Source organism: Salmo trutta, chromosome 38 (genome assembly GCF_901001165.1).
Source record: "Salmo trutta chromosome 38, fSalTru1.1, whole genome shotgun sequence".
In the NCBI taxonomy this organism is placed as follows: domain Eukaryota; kingdom Metazoa; phylum Chordata; class Actinopteri; order Salmoniformes; family Salmonidae; genus Salmo; species Salmo trutta.
The window spans coordinates 1,684,936-1,700,966 of record NC_042994.1 but is presented as its reverse complement, the minus strand read 5'-3'; the positions used below and the strand labels follow the sequence as shown (position 1 = coordinate 1,700,966).

At 44.1% G+C, this 16,031-nt stretch overlaps 1 protein-coding gene across 3 annotated transcripts; it reads right to left on the bottom strand.

Annotated features, from left to right (window-relative positions):
• Positions 1–1,363: 1,363 nt before the first annotated feature.
• On the bottom strand, positions 1,364–15,844 carry LOC115178426 (ectonucleoside triphosphate diphosphohydrolase 7). 3 transcript variants are annotated; one of them, XM_029739607.1, is made up of 13 exons: positions 15,605–15,844; positions 13,960–14,068; positions 13,228–13,407; positions 12,802–13,007; positions 11,604–11,754; positions 11,324–11,427; positions 11,025–11,084; positions 6,986–7,137; positions 6,296–6,462; positions 3,683–4,007; positions 3,133–3,218; positions 2,733–2,894; positions 1,364–2,650 (listed from the first exon to the last, which is right to left on the bottom strand). In XM_029739607.1, exons 2-13 carry the CDS (start codon positions 13,965–13,967, stop codon positions 2,434–2,436), a joined length of 1,818 nt encoding a protein of 605 aa, XP_029595467.1. In that variant the 5' UTR covers positions 13,968–14,068; positions 15,605–15,844; the 3' UTR covers positions 1,364–2,433. The 3 variants fall into 3 exon arrangements, with proteins under 3 accessions (XP_029595467.1, XP_029595466.1, XP_029595468.1); XM_029739606.1 differs by having other exon boundaries at positions 15,687–15,844; XM_029739608.1 differs by having other exon boundaries at positions 6,986–7,134; positions 15,687–15,844.
• Between the last annotated feature and the right edge of the window lie 187 nt (positions 15,845–16,031).

The window sequence follows — 16,031 nt, the reverse complement described above, 5'->3', positions numbered from 1 at the left end:
TGGTTTTCTGTTGCAAAACTTTTTGCCACCATGTGCACTAATGAATATGACCCTGGCCCTAAACGTATACCAAGAGAAAGTACCCAAAGAGAAGCAACATATTTTAAAACATTGATTTATTTAAAACTGATGTGGAAAACAAACATCTATGTTGAGTTATTTTTCCTCAATAAGAGACCGACAAGACAGTGAGGATTACGTCCCAAATGGCACCCTATTTACAACATTGTGCAATACTTTTAACCCAAGCCCTACGGGACCTGCTCTAGAGTAGTGCACTATATAGGGAATTGGGCCCCGCGCTAACGTAGTGCACTATATAGGGAATAGGGCCCTGCGCTAACGTAGTGCACTATATAGGGAATAGGGTCCTGCTCTAACATAGTGCACTATATAGGGAATAGGGTGCCATTTGGAACACAAACTTGGTCCAGTTGATCATTGGTCCTTCTTTAGGAAGAGTCAAAATTCAAAATAGAGCTGCAACAATTAGAGGCCCCTTCCTCTTGTTAAAATCTACAACAAAAACTGACACGAGGTCAAACCGAGGGATGGCGTAAGACCACATTCAAATGCTGCACTGAAGGTTTCAGCCGCAGAAACAGTCAAAAGCTAAGAGGAAGTGTGATGAATTGACATTAAAATCACTGACGTTACACTTCCACTTGCATTGTGACCACTCAAATTATACAGCTTCAAAATAACAAGATAGCTCCTTTGATTAGCAATTCAATGCATCTCATTTAACAACAGCAATACCTCCCAACATTATCAAGAGGAGTAGAGCAAACCGATAGTGATGGCTGATTGGATATTTACAGTACAGGGCAGGTGAGGAGCTGGTGGGTAACTAACATTGACAGTCTGACATACACCCATCGTAACACACAACTTGGAGTTCAGTTGGGTGTGTGTGTGTGTGTGTGTGTGTGTGTGTACCACAGTTCAACACAATGCAATCAGAAGGCATCAACTTCAATCCATTAAACACTGACAACCCGTTTCACTCTCCTAGCTTGTCATCAACATAACTGGCTCAGAACAAACTGTTCCCAGCACCAAAACAAACAGTTTAAAAACGTTAATGGACATCTCAAACATTTGAGATTCAGCTAATAAATTGTTTGAGAACAACTCAATGCATTCAACTGAAATGTGTCTTCCGCATTTAACCCAACCTGCCATAATCGACATCCATGTCTTCAGCGCCCGGGGAACAGTGGGTTAACTGCCTTGTTCAGGGGCAGAACGACAGATTTTTACCTTGTCAGCTCGGGGATTCGATCAAGCAACCTTTCGGTTACTAGTCCAACGCTCTAACCACTAGGCTACCTGCCGCCCCATGTTTGATTCCTCATTGTAGTTTTTCAATACAAATCAATAAAGCTTTTTTCGATTTGAAAGCTTCAAATCAAAAGCATTCCCACAGTGGGATTATTAAGGAATTAATGCAGTTCCTGTTTGTGAGATTTACAGGAAGTATACTGGTCAGATACAGTTTGTATCGTCATGGTTACGATACTGTCCAAACAGACAATCATAGAGGCACCCTTTTCATCAAAGAGTAGCTAGAAGTTACCCCTAACCACAGATACAGGGTCAGATTTTATTTGCATCCCCCTAATGGTTAAGGTTAGGATTAGGAGTAGGTTACTTGATTCTAGATCTGTGGTTAAGGGCAACTTCAGCCTCAAACGTCAAGCTTCCCCTTCCTTCACACAAAATGGCCAATACAGTGGTCCCTCTGCAACAGTGAATTATCTACAATAGAAATAGAATGGCTCGGTCCTCAGTCTTTCACCTATTGGGATTTTCCTCTGTTTCGTTGTTTTAACGATCCACAGTTTTCCCTTTACGATGTTTCACCCACATCCTGCAATTCTCCTCCCCCTTTTGAAGGTTCCAGTTCCATGGCCCCTCCTACTTATGTTTACATCAACACTCTAGGTCAGAGGTTACTATAAATAGTGATTTGGACCTTGGTTGATATTTTCTGTTTTACGAGGGAGCTCACGGTCAGGTCAACGTTGATATCTGTATCTGGGGTGTAAAGATTTGTAAAAAACGGGAGTGTCCAGCATCCCCATAATTCAAACCTTCGTTGTAGGATGACGTTGCTATTGCATTTCTAGCCAATAGTCAACATTATGATTCAGCGTAACTAAGCTGGTCCTAGATCATTGTCCCAACAGGCCATTGGTCACAGCCAAGGTCATGATTTGCGGTTGATAATCTGATCCTATATCAGTGCCTCTTAACAAAGAGCGCACCAGTCAAGCCTACAACTCAGATGGTGAAAGGTTGATCCTAGAGCTGTGCATACCAGGCTATGAACACGTTACTTAGAGCATCACGACTCATCCTAGATCATTAACCCCGACCACACCCAAGGCCTCAGGTCAAGAAAGATTCAGAGTCTAAACTGATCCTGGATCAGGCCAGCAGAGCCTCCCCCTCCTCCACCCAGAGCAGGTCCAGGGCCTCAGCCTGCCTCTGTTCTCGCTGGTGGATCCTGCGGAGGCGGAGGATGTACAGCAGAATGGCCAGCAGGACCACCAGGATACAGGCAAAAAACAGGTAGTGGTTGTAGACGAAGGAGGAACGCAGCCAGTTGGAGTGGCCCTGTTTAAATGACTCTGCCTGGAGGTCCCTGTTAGAGAGGAGAGAGAGAGAGATAGATTAATAACAGATAGACACACAGACAGACACACACACACGAAGTGCCTACTGACCTGAGAGGCAGGAAGCGTGTCTTAAACAGGATGGCCCCCAGGGTCCACTGCACCTCCTTGTCATAGACCAGCTGAGCAGTCTTCAGGCCGGGGTAGTCCCTAGGGAACCTGAAGCCTGAGTGGAGCACCTGGAACATCCAGGCTGACTTAAAACACTGGTACCTGGACAGGGAGAGAGGTGGTGGATGAGGTGACGTATGCTGAGGTAAGGTATGCTCAATATGCATTCCATTTTTATTAGATAGGCATTTCCATTTCCAGACAGATGGTAGTAGATGAATATCTATTAGACATATGGAGTACAGCGGTAGACAGGGTAACTGGGTTTACAGATGGTAGTAGATGAATATCTATTAGACATATGGAGTACAGCGGTAGACAGAGTAACTGGGTTTCTTACTTCAGTCTGGAGGAGTCCGCTTGTTTAGAGAACAGCTTGCTGTCTAGACGCTTGGTCAGGGTTGACCACTTTGTGGCACAATAGTCCTGCAGACAGACAGGCAGGAGAGAACGGAGTTACTTCCTGGAAAGATCTCTTGGCGATATAAGAGCTTAAAAGACAGCCTGTTCCCAGATCTGTTTGTGCTATCGTTCCAACTACTCATCATGCCGAACCTGACAAGGAGTGGCGTAACGGCACAAACCAACTGGTACCAGGCTATCATTCCAACTCCTCATCATGCCAAACCTGACAAGGAGTGGCGTGACGACACAGACTGGTACCAGGCTAACTTGAAGAGAATGACAAACAAGTCATTTTTTTGCCTTTCACAAAACCAATATTTTCCCTTAGATTTCTTAGGCAGTGCACAGAAAGATTAAAAAAAATAAAAAATCAGGACCAAGAGAGCTAGCTGGGGAGAAACCTAACCTGCCTAGGTAATGACAGAGGAAACCCAGGTCTAGAATATCTGATCATGATAAGTTCTACAATGATGAGCTGTGGTTACCGTGGCAGCCTTGGAGTACTTGGCGCTGTCGTACGGTCCCCCCATCCTCAGTACATCCTCGGTGCAGTAGAAGAACTCAGAGAAGCCGTAAAACTCTGAGTTGCTGTAGTCGATGGGGGCCTGGTACACCCCCCTGGGGGATCCCATGGTGCCATTGTGGAGACCCAGGAAAGGCCTGACTGCCCCCTGGCACCGCGCCCAGTCCCCCTGCCCTCTCAGGTGGACCGCACGCCCATCCCGACGCACCACGTCTGATAGGCCGACAGGGAGGCACGGGTCCATAAGGGGCGTGGCTTCCATCATGCCTGTCTGATCCCCTGTCAGCCTGGAGAACAACCAGGAAGTGAAGGAAGGGTTTTTAGAAATGTTTGCAAATGTATTAAAAATAAAAAACAGAAATACCTTATCCACATAAAAGTATTCAGACTGTATGCTATGAGACTCGAAATTGAGCTCAGGTGCATCCTGTTTCCATTGATCATAATTGAGATGTTTCTACAACTTGATTGGAGTCCACCTGTGGTAAATTCAATTGATTGGTCATGATTTGGAAAGGCTCACACCTGTCTATATATGGTCCCACAGTTGACAGTGCATGTCAGAGCAAAAACCAAGCCATGAGGTCGAAGGAATTGCCCGCAGAGCTCCAGGAAAGGATTGTGTCGAGACACAGATCTGGGGAAGGGTACCAAAAAAATGTCTGCAGCATTGAAGGTCCCCAAAAACACAGTGGCCTCCATTATTCTTAAATTGGAAGAAATTTAGAAACACCAAGACTCTCCCTAGAGCTGGCCGCCCGGCCAAACTGAGCAATCGGGGGAGAAAGGCCTTGGTCAGGGAGGTGACCAAGAACTCTAGAGTTTCTCTCTGGAGATGGGAGAACCATCTCCGCAGGACAACCATCTCTGCAGCACTCCACCAATCAGGCCTTTATGGTAGACTGGTCAGACGGAAGCCACCCCTCAGTAAAAGGCACGACAGCCCGCTTGGAGTTTGCCAAAAGGCACCTAAAGACTCTCAGACCATGAGAAACAAGATTCTCTGGTCTGATGAAACCAAGATTGAACTCTTTGGCCTGAATGCCAAACATCACATCTGGAGGAAACCTGGCACCATCCCTACTGTGAAGCATGGTGGTGGCAGCATCATGCTGTGGGGATGTTTTTCAGCAGCAGGGACTGGGAAACCAGTCAGGATCAAGGCAAAGATGAACAGAGCAAAGTACTGAGAGATCCTTAATGAAAACCTGCTCCAGAGCGCTCAGGACCTCAGACTGGGGCGAAGTTTCACCTTCCAACAGGACAACGAGTGGCGCAGTGGTCTAAAACACCACATCTCAGTGCAAGAGGAGTCACTGCAGCACCTGGTTCAAATCCAGGTTGCATCATATCCGGCTGTGATTGGGAGTCCCATAGGGTGGCGCACAATTGGCCCAGCGCCATCCGGGTTTGGCCGGGGTAGGTCATCGTTGTAAATAAGAATTTGTTCTTAACTGACTTGCCGAGTTAAATAATGGTTAAATAAAAACGACCCTAAGCACACAGCCAAGACAACGCAGGAGTGGCTTCAGGACAAGTCTCTGAATGTCCTTGAGTGGCCCAGCCAGAGCCCGGACTTGAACCTGATCGAACATCTCTGGAGAGATCTGAAAATAGCTGCGCAACAACGCTCCCAATCCAACCTGACAGCGCTTGAGAGGTACTGCAGAGAAGAATGAGAGAAACACCCAAATACAGGTGTGCCAAGCTTGTAGAGTCATACCCAAAAAGACTCAAGGCTGTAATCGCTGCCAAAGGCGCTTCAACAAAGTACTGAGTAAAGGGTCTGAATACTTATGTAAATGTGATATGTTTTTTATTTTTTACAGTGGTGGAAAAAGTACCCAATTGTCATACTTAAGTAACTTAATAGAAAAGTAACTTAATAGAAAATGACTCAAGTTGAGTCAACCAGTAAAATACTACTTGAGTAAAAGTCTACAATTATTTGGTTTTAAATATACTTAAGTATCAAAAGTAAAGACATAAATCATTTCACATTCCTTATATTAAGCATACCAGACGAGTACCATTTTCTTTTTTTAAGGATAGCCAGGGACACACTCCAACACTCAGACATAATTTACAAACAAAGCATTTGTGTTTAGTGAGTCCGTCAGATCAGAGGCAGTAGGGATGACCAGGGGTGTTCTCTTGATAAGTGTGTGAATTGGACCATTTTCTAAATGTAATTAGTACTTTTGGGTGTCAGGGAAAATGTATGGAGTAAAAAGTACATTATTTTCTTTAGAAATGTAGTGAAGTAAAAGTAGTTAAAAATATAAATACTAAAGTAAAGTACAGACACCCCAAAAAACGACTACCAATTTGTAAGTCGCTCTGGATAAGAGCGTCTGCTAAATGACGTAAATGTAAGTAGTACTTTAAAGTATATTTACCTAAGTACTTTACGCCACTGATTTTTTATAACTTAGTAAACATTTCTAAAAACCTGTTTGCTTTATCATTATGGGGTATTGTGTGTAGATTGATTAAGAAAAAAAGTCAAGGGGTCTGAATACTTTCCAAAGGCACTGTATGTGTGTATGTGTGTGTGTCCCCCTGCCGGTCCTACCTGTTCTTGGTGATGGTTGAGTTGACCAGCTGGTCTTCGTAGCGTTGTCGAGCCATGTTCCCCCCGAAGCCCAGGAATGTGGTGACATATACACGGTAGACGTGCTGTGTGTGCTCTGAATCACAGCCCAGGTTAAACTCTGCCAGCAGGCTCTTACCAGACTCCTCCTGTAGAGGAAGACAGAGAAACACATACATGACTTCAACCATAAAATCATGCTCTGGGGTGAAGTTTCCCCTAGGTACCTCTCTAGAATCAGCTTCCCCTTCCCAATTCTAACCTTAACCCTTAGTGCGGAAAATGCTAAACTGGCCCAAGATCAGTAGCAACTTCACCCTACTCCTTGAATAATAGCTTTGTAAAGATCTTGGCGTTAAATTATTTGCGATAAATGGGAGATTCATAAAGGCACCAAATGGAAGAAAACATGGAAACAGGGAAGGACTACCTGAATGTGTCCAATAAGAAATGCTAATGTTTTTTTTCCCGTTACAAAACGTTTCTCTACGGTGTGCCCTAATGAATACGACCCTGGTGTGGAGAATCAGGACGCAGACATTATCTCCAATACATGGTATGGTTTACTAAACCCTAACATTAGGCCTACCAGTATACACAACAGCCAGTCATACCACACAAATAGAATGAGAACGCTAGAGAATACTAGCTCTCAGGTGGATCCTTCCTTACCTGTTCAGGTGAACTGAAGTGGACCGCGCTAGGCACCTCGTAGGCTATCTGCAGCGAGGCTCCGCCCATGTCCATGATGCCCACCGTACGCCGCCGGCTAATTGGGTGATGGTTCTGTGACCCTGTAGTGACCTCCACCACTGCATCATCTTCTAGGAAAAGTAAGAATTGAGTGTCAGTCAGGTGGGTAACCGGTCAAATGTAGGTATGCATTACATTTTTTACCCAGTCTGTTCAAAAGGAAAATGCATGTCCATATATACAAACCCCGGCATCACCCTTTGGCAAACAAACAATCAGATGCTGTCAAATCTGGTTCATCATCATAAGTAGCTAGTCAGATTCAGTCTTTTACGATTATCATGTCACACTGCGCAATGTTACCAAACAAAAATATCATCCTGGCCAGATTTTACAACTTGCTTCAGTTCTGTATTTGATTTGATCTGCGCATGTGAATGAAGTGAGTAAAAATTGAAAGTAAGGGAGAACCGGGACGAACACAGTTTTTTTCCCAATTACTCAGAGATCGATAGAGCTAGACACCATATTTTATGACACACAACTTATATATGTCCTCTACCATTAGCAACTGTAATAGCACTTCTAGGGTAAATTAGTTGAAATGAAATAGACAGAGAACACAGAACTACCCCTACGTTACTTTTGTACCTGCCAACAGGGAGGGAGTAACACAGCTTTGGGATTGAAATAACAGCTGGGGAGAAGTGCACAATATCTACAGTATCTTATCTCCATGTTCCTAGTTTCAACAAATGTACCATCGGCCATCATTTCATGTTTGTGTCGATTTTAATAATTAAATCTATAGGTTCGTAATTTATGAAAATTACCCAACCACAATATTACAATATTAAAAAATGGGACTAAAATGGATTACATAATAGCTACAGTGGGGGAAAAAAGTATTTGATCCCCTGCTGATTTTGTTCGTTTGCCCACTTACAAAGAAATGAAGAGTCTATAATTGTAATCGTAGGTTTATATGAACGGTGAGAGACAGAATAACAACAAAAAAATCCAGAAAAACACGTCAAAAATGTTATACAATTATTTGCATTTTAATGGGGGAAATAAGTATTTGACCCCTCTGCAAAACATGACTTAGTACTTGGTGGCAAAACCCTTGTTGGCAATCAGAGGTCAGACGTTTCTTGTAGTTTACCACCAGGTTTGCACACATCTCAGGAGGGATTTTGTCCCACTCCTCTTTGCAGATCTTCTCCAAGTCATTAAGGTTTCGAGGCTGACGTTTGGCAACTCGAACCTTCAGCTCCCTCCACAGATTTTCTATGGGATTAAGGTCTGGAGACTGGCTAGGCCACTCCAGGACCTTAATGTGCTTCTTCTTGAGCCACTCCTTTGTTGCCTTGGCCGTGTGTTTTGGGTCATTGTCATGCTGGAATGCCCATCCACGACCCATTTTCAATGCCCTGGCTGAGGGAAGGAGGTTCTCACCCAAGATTTCACGGTACATGGCCCCGTCAAATGATGCGGTGAAGTTGTCCTGTCCCCTTAGCAGAAAAACACCCCCAAAGCATAATGTTTCCACCTCCATGTTTGACGGTGGAGATGGTGTTCTTGGGGTCATAGGCAGCATTCCTCCTCCTCCAAACACGGCAAGTTGAGTTGATGCCGAAGAGCTCCATTTTGGTCTCATCTGACCACAACACTTTCACCCAGTTGTCCTCTGAATCATTCAGATGTTCATTGGCAAACTTCAGACGGGCATGTATATGTGCTTTCTTGAGCAGGGGGACCTTGTGGGCGCTGCAGGATTTCAGTCCTTCACGGCGTAGTGTGTTACCAATTGTTTTCTTGGTGACTATGGTCCCAGCTGCCTTGAGATCATTGACAAGATCCTCCCGTGTAGTTCTGGGCTGATTCCTCACCGTTCTCATGATCATTGCAACTCCACGAGGTGAGATCTTGCATGGAGCCCCAGGCCGAGGGAGATTGACAGTTCTTTTGTGTTTCTTCCATTTGCGAATAATCGCACCAAGTGTTGTCACCTTCTCACCAAGCTGTTTGGCGATGGTCTTGTAGCCCATTCCAGCCTTGTGTAGGTCTACAATCTTGTCCCTGACATCCTTGGAGAGCTCTTTGGTCTTGGCCATGGTGGAGAGTTTGGAATCTGATTGATTGATTGCTTCTATGGACAGGTGTCTTTTATACAGGTAACAAACTGAGATTAGGAGCACTCCCTTTAAGAGTGTGCTCCTAATCTCAGCTCGTTACCTGTATAAAAAGACACCTGGGAGCCAGAAAACTTTCTGTTAGAGAGGGGGTCAAATACTTATTTCCCTCATTAAAATGCAAATCATTTTATAACATTTTTCACATGCGTTTTTCTGGATATTTTTGTTGTTATTCTGTCTCTCACTGTTCAAATAAACCTACCATTAAAATTATAGACTGATCATTTCTTTGTCAGTGGGCAAACGTACAAAATCAGCAGGGGATCAAATACTTTTTTCCCCCACTGTATATTAACCATCATTTTCTCATCTCACTTTAATGGTATGTAGTAGGAGATGTTGTTCACAATAATCAGTGACTATTCATGATTAGCTCTACCAATCAGGTGCGCTGCAGCTGTCCTTGTCATGCGCGCTTCTCGTGTCTTGATCGAATAAACGACTTCATTCTCTTCACAAACGGAAAGATCATCATGCGCATCACATTTCCATGGCTTGACAGAAGGTAACTGACCCCCAGAATATATATAAGATATACATTTTTAACCACTAACCTGCCGATTAAAAGTTTACGTGAAAAGCTGATCCGTCAAGTCAATTGATTAAGGCAGAATTGTAATGATGTCATATCATTTTCAAACAGTCCGTCACATGTTAATATATTTTGCTAACATTATAAAAGCAATATTAACTAGAGGAAGAGGAGACAATGGCTTGTGCTTAGAAGTTAAGTTTATTTTATTCCAGGTTATCAGTTTACATTGTGTTACTTTCGTCCCACCCTTCTTTTCTGTAACCTCTCCCAGGCTAACAACCAAGACTATGATACTTGGAATCTATGCTGTCATTTAGTCACTAGATTAGTGAAGAAAAATAAATATGTTTGGAAGCTTTAAACCCCTAAACAACTCTACAGCTGGAAAAAAAACACTTCCGGGTCGGTATTTTTTAACATCACTCAAAACCACTTTTTGTTAATAACTCGGCGAAACGTGTTCAGACTGGGTTGTTTTTTTTGCAGGGAGCTCATCCTCTGCATTAGGAACGTGCTGACTTCACTACGTCGTTATAGCTTCTGTGTTATCTGAGCAAATGGGCGTGTTACTTTCGCCCTGGCTCTCCCCCTATGCATCTTAGAAATAGTTTTCGCATACAAACTTTATATGTCCGAACTCGGAATCAAATAGGCTTCCCCAAAATAACATGGTCGCTGTGGTAGAACGTTTATTTTTGATTGATAAATGCATAAAATGGCCATCAGGTAGCCTGATTTCAGATGTGTCCATGTAAACAGGATTATCAGGAAAACCGTTCTTCTTACAGCGCATGTAGGCTAAACGTTTAAATGAAACTATTATATTCATCTGACCATTCACAATAATAGCATTGTGTGCATACTCAGTGTTCCTATTGGTCAGTCACCGGGATGGGCTCGTAACACCCCCACACTATACGATAAAGGCAAATCAATTCAGACACTGCTAGAACCTTGTCAGAGCCTACGACCGCACGTGGCGTTCCTTACTAGACCCGGTCACACTGAATGAGCCAAGACGGCAGATAATCGTTTACGACCTAAGAATTTGCTCACGACGTGGACATTTTCTTTGGGACGGCAAAATCGTCATCTGCGAAGGCCTTAACCTAGCCTTGAGACATGGGTATAGCCGCCATGTACGGCATCTAACGCCCTATAAAATGGTGGCTACCGATATGTTTCAGGCCTACAGCTAAGCCATAACTCTATACAAAATCCAGCCTCATCCTTTGCAGTGGACAAACAAGTGACATCATCAACGAAGCCATATCCTCACACTCACCATACTCTGCATGGTCAAAGCGTCCCAACACAAAGTTAATACCAATCCATGCATACACACCTGCGGGCAGAAAGACAGTGTTAACATTAACGCCACAAAACACACACATAGGGGACAGGTGCAGTATATTAGAGCATTTGGCCTTTTTTCACACCAATATATACACATTCAGCAGACACTTTTATCAAAAGCCACTTAGTCGAGCATGAATACAGTTTGTATGTGTGATCCCAGGAATCGATCAGTGTCTAGGTATAACTGTACCCTATTCCCATCAGGCTCACAGCTCTCTGTCTCACCTTCCTGTTTCCCAGAGATCACCTCTGCATGAGAGCTGGAGAACAGGAAGTCAAACTCCACTGGAACATCTCTTACCAGGTCCTCCAGGATAGCAGCCTGCTGACTGGGATGGGGGAGGGAAGTGACATGGGGAGAAATAAACACACTTTTTAAACCGCTGTTAGAGATGTATAAATCAATTCCCTAAACCTCCCACAGATCTCTAGGGGGGGATCCTGTGCTTGACCCCCAGCTGACCCTTGAACCCTGACAAAGTGGAGGTGGAGGGCTGAGGCCTACCTCTCAGGCAGCAGTCTCATGCCAGCAGTACAGAGGATATAGAGAGGAGTCTCCTTGTGTTTCTTCCTGGGGACATGGGTGGCAGCGAAGGAAAGGAGGGGGTGGAGGTAGTCACTGGCCTTGGCTGGGCTCAGCGCCATGGTGGAAATACCTGGAGAGGAAAGGGGAGAACGGAAGGAGAGAAAGAGAGAGAAGCGAGAGAACTTAGCAATAGCTGAGCTGAGGATGAGGTAGTGGCCTTGGCTGGGGTGTAACAGGATAGATTTACTATTTCTACTGTAAATTCTACTGTTCATTTAGTGGGAACAATGCAGCTGTTAACTGCTTAGCACTTGTGGTCCTACTCAGTCCCAGTGTGTTCAGGTATCAGGCCAATAGGAGGTAATGGAAAGAATGTTGAGATAACGAGCAGGTTGAGGACATGTGTACGTGTGGCCTGACAACATGGGAAAACACAGGTAGAAACCCTCCACACTGTGTGACAGCTAACTTATTCTGGGGTACCAAGCCCCCATACATGGTGAACATGTAGGTAACTACCAAAATAAAAAGGAAACACTTCAGGAAATGAGGGACACAAAGTATACCGAAAGCAGGTGCTTCCACCCAAGTGTGGTTCCTGCGTTAATTAAGCAATTAACATCCCATCATGCTTAGGGTCATGTAGAAAAACACCCAGTTGCTCATTATTTTGGCTACCATGGCTAGAACAAGAGGCTCTCAGTGACATTGAAAAAGGGGTCCCAAAGCAGCTTAGTGGGTTTAAAGTGTGTGTGTGTGTGTGTTCAGATCTCAACCCAATTGAACACTTATGGGAGATTCTTGGGCTGTACCTAAGACAGCGTTTTCCACCAAAAACATAAAATTAAGGAATTTCTAATGGAAGATCCCTCCAGTAGAGTTCCAGACAGATTGTAGAATCTGTTCTGGCAGTTGTAATGGCTCAACGCCCTACTAAGACAATTTCTGTTGGCATTTCCTGTATTTCGGCAGTTACAGGTAATTAGCTACTGTATCTTAGCTCGCTCTGTACCAGAGGTGAAGAGGTAGAGGGGCATCTGACAGAGTAAAGACAACGTGTTTCTGCTGTGATGTGGCAACGGCATTGGCGAGGATAACATCCTTTTCTCCTGGTCATTCAACAGTTTGGTTGTTCTCTGCTGTTGTTATTGTACCCCCCACTCTTTCCTCTCCTCACCAGGTTTGATCTTCTTGACCACAGGGTGGCGGTCGTGGTCCCTCATCTGCCTGATGTCCAGCAGGGTGTGGAGGTTTCCATGGTGGGGGGGCCAGTAGTACACATACACCCTGGAGCCGCTGCTGCCGCAGTCCACCACGATCCCATAGTTTAGAGCTGCGTTGGTGACATCAGTAGCCTCCATGGTCTCCACAGATGTGAGGTATCTAGGGGTAGCGGGGGGGGGGGGGGGGGGTAGCGGGAGATGGAGAGAGAAACATGTTAGACACCATATAATTACACTATGAATGCAGAGTCTGGGTTGACTTAGTAGTAGTACAGTGCAAACACTTTGCCTGGTGTGTTTGTTTTTGTTTGTGTGCGCCTGTTTGTCTCTCGCTCTCTCTTTGTCATTCTGTCTGTCCGTTCATCTGACGTCTCACTCACTTGTTGACCTGTCCCCTGTGGCGCTGGGGCCCCCAGAGCTCAGTCTGGTAGACCCCCAGGAAAACCAGGGCAGAGCAGGTGAGGAACACCAGGAAGAAGGCCCTTTGCCTGGGAACACAGCCCAGAGACAGCAAGGACACACTGCAGTACCAGGAGGCTGGCAGGCATGAGAAAGTGATCCTGGAGGAGGAGGGGAGGTTTTCATTACTTTCATAGATATAGCCTACAACAACATAAGGCATGGACACGCGCAGTTATTACATTACTAGTTCTGTATAACATAACACTGTGGTAACATTTCAAACAATCATAAACATTAGACCTCTTCACCTAAACACATGCTGACATTGTCCTTTGAGACCATTATTATACCAGTGTGCCGATTCACTTTTTGTTAATTTTGTATTTATTTTTTCATCCTCTCTGATCCACCACCTGGGAAGAGAGTTTATGGACACACCACCCCTGGTCCAGCTCTAGACACACCACCCCTGGTCCAGCTCTAGACACACCACCCCTGGTCCAGCTCCAGACACACCACCCCTGGTCCAGCTCTAGACACACCACCCCCGGTCCAGCTCTAGACACACCACCCCCGGTCCAGCTCTAAACACACCACCCCCGGTCCAGCTCTAGACATATCCCTGTATTTCGATGGATGGTTATCCTACGCGGTTGGAGATTCGAGCTAGATTGGTTAATAATACAACCCACAAATAAAGTGTGTGTTACCTTGCCATATGTCCAAGCAGCAAGACCTAGCAGCAGAGTTAGCTGGCTGTCACCTCCTCATGGTTGGGAACGTACTACGTGGAGCCAGGTGTTGCTTTCCCCTGGTGATCTGGAGAGGACATAGAGATAGTCACGTCGGAAGAAAAGTCAGTCACCATGTATCCCTTCAAGTTAGTTGTGGACATGAAACATAGGTAGCTAGGCCTATCATTCGTAAACCACAGAGGCACCAAGGAACAGACAACTAGCTAGATAATGTTGAGTTCAAGCAGTGTCAACAGGAATAGCTACAGTACATGCATGTGCAGTAGAAACACACCCTCCTACCTCTGCCCAGACTGGTCTCATACACTAGACGTAACATAGTAAACGAAAATCCGGGCAACTCAAATTAGTATGATATGTTACGTTTGGTATGGTAACATAAGGAAAAAACAAAAAGAGTGTGGTTGGTCAGGGTGGGCGTAGAACGCGAACTTCTAGCAACCCAAAGGTTGCGCGTTCAAATCTCATCACGGACAGTTAGCCTCTATGAATATGAGAGAAGTAGACTCCTTTCTTGTGTAAACATGTAGGCTCACTTTTTGTGAACAGTCCCATCAGAAGTCAGAATGTTGAAAAAAAATAATTTGAATGTACATTACCGGTTGTCCACTGATTTATCCTTATGTAGAAGGTAATCTGAGGCAAAATATGTACAAAGTAGTGTTATTAACTAGACTTTCTGTACGCTGGTCTGTATATCAGTTTGTATTTTCAATGTAGACGCAATTCGCACGCAACTTGCACAAAATGTCAACAACGGCCAAGTTTAACCGAAGCACAGACCGAATGTTGTCCCACGCAATCAGTTGGCAAATTTCACAAGCACTTACAGCTGATTGTGAGGGAATGTGCTTTGGTCTATAATGTTTGGTTACATTCGGCTATTGTTTACATTTTGTGCATCACGTGAAATATGTCAGCAGATGGAAAATACACATGACAGAACCTACCAGTGCCGCAAAAACTCGGGTAAAGAATTGTATTTTATTTATTTAACAATACTTTACTGTGTACATTTGATCCCCACTACTTTCCGGCAAAAGGACAACCTGTAAAGTAACCTCAAATACATTTTTTATCAACATTCTGCCTTGTAGAGACTATGGAGTCTTTTTTACAGCGACTTCTTTCAAACTGATTATCCATGGAGAAACCATGGCAACAGTTTGATGTTTAGGCAACTTTGCAAGTACTTACTACCATTAGCTACTTTGCATGTTAGCTAACCCTTCCACTTACCATTTAACTTTACACCTAACCCTAACTTCTAGCCTAGCTAACGTTAGCCACCTACCTAACGAATTGCAATTCGTAAAATATCATACGAAATGGATGATGGGCATCCACACATTATTACATACCATACTTTACACCCCCCTAGTTGCTCTGCCAACTAGTTCATCTATTATTTAAACAGTGTTTTACGTTATGTAAGATGTATTACTTGCCAGTAAATTGTTAGCTCTACAAGCTAAACCAATCTCAATTCACCCACTGATTGCAATTTAACAAAGAATGAATATGTGGCCTGTACAGAGAATTTGTATTGACATAGCGATTTGGATTGACTAAAACTAGAACAACAATACTGATAACTAACCGGCTTCCGGTGAATGTTACAGCTGTAGCCAGGTGGCTAGATATAGCCATACATTGTGACATTGTCACCGTACCAAACTCACTTTGATACAAATTAACGCTGGCCGTCACGTCATACCAGTCGTTTTAATCACGGGTGGATCCTACCCCTGAATCACAGATTAACGACAAAATCCATTTTCTTCGAACGAGATTAATCTTCATCCAGGAAAATAAAATAAAAAAACATTTAAATCCATCAGATGACGTGGCTTCCGGTAGCCGACGTGGCCACGTCACGGAACACGTCGCTGTCCAATGTACTGAATGATGCCCCCGTGTGGTGTGTGCGATTTGTATAATCATGTTTGACCAATGCATATTGATATTGGTCAGTTTAAAATCTATAGCTGTTATGTATCTTTTGATATGTATTATTTATCTGCCTA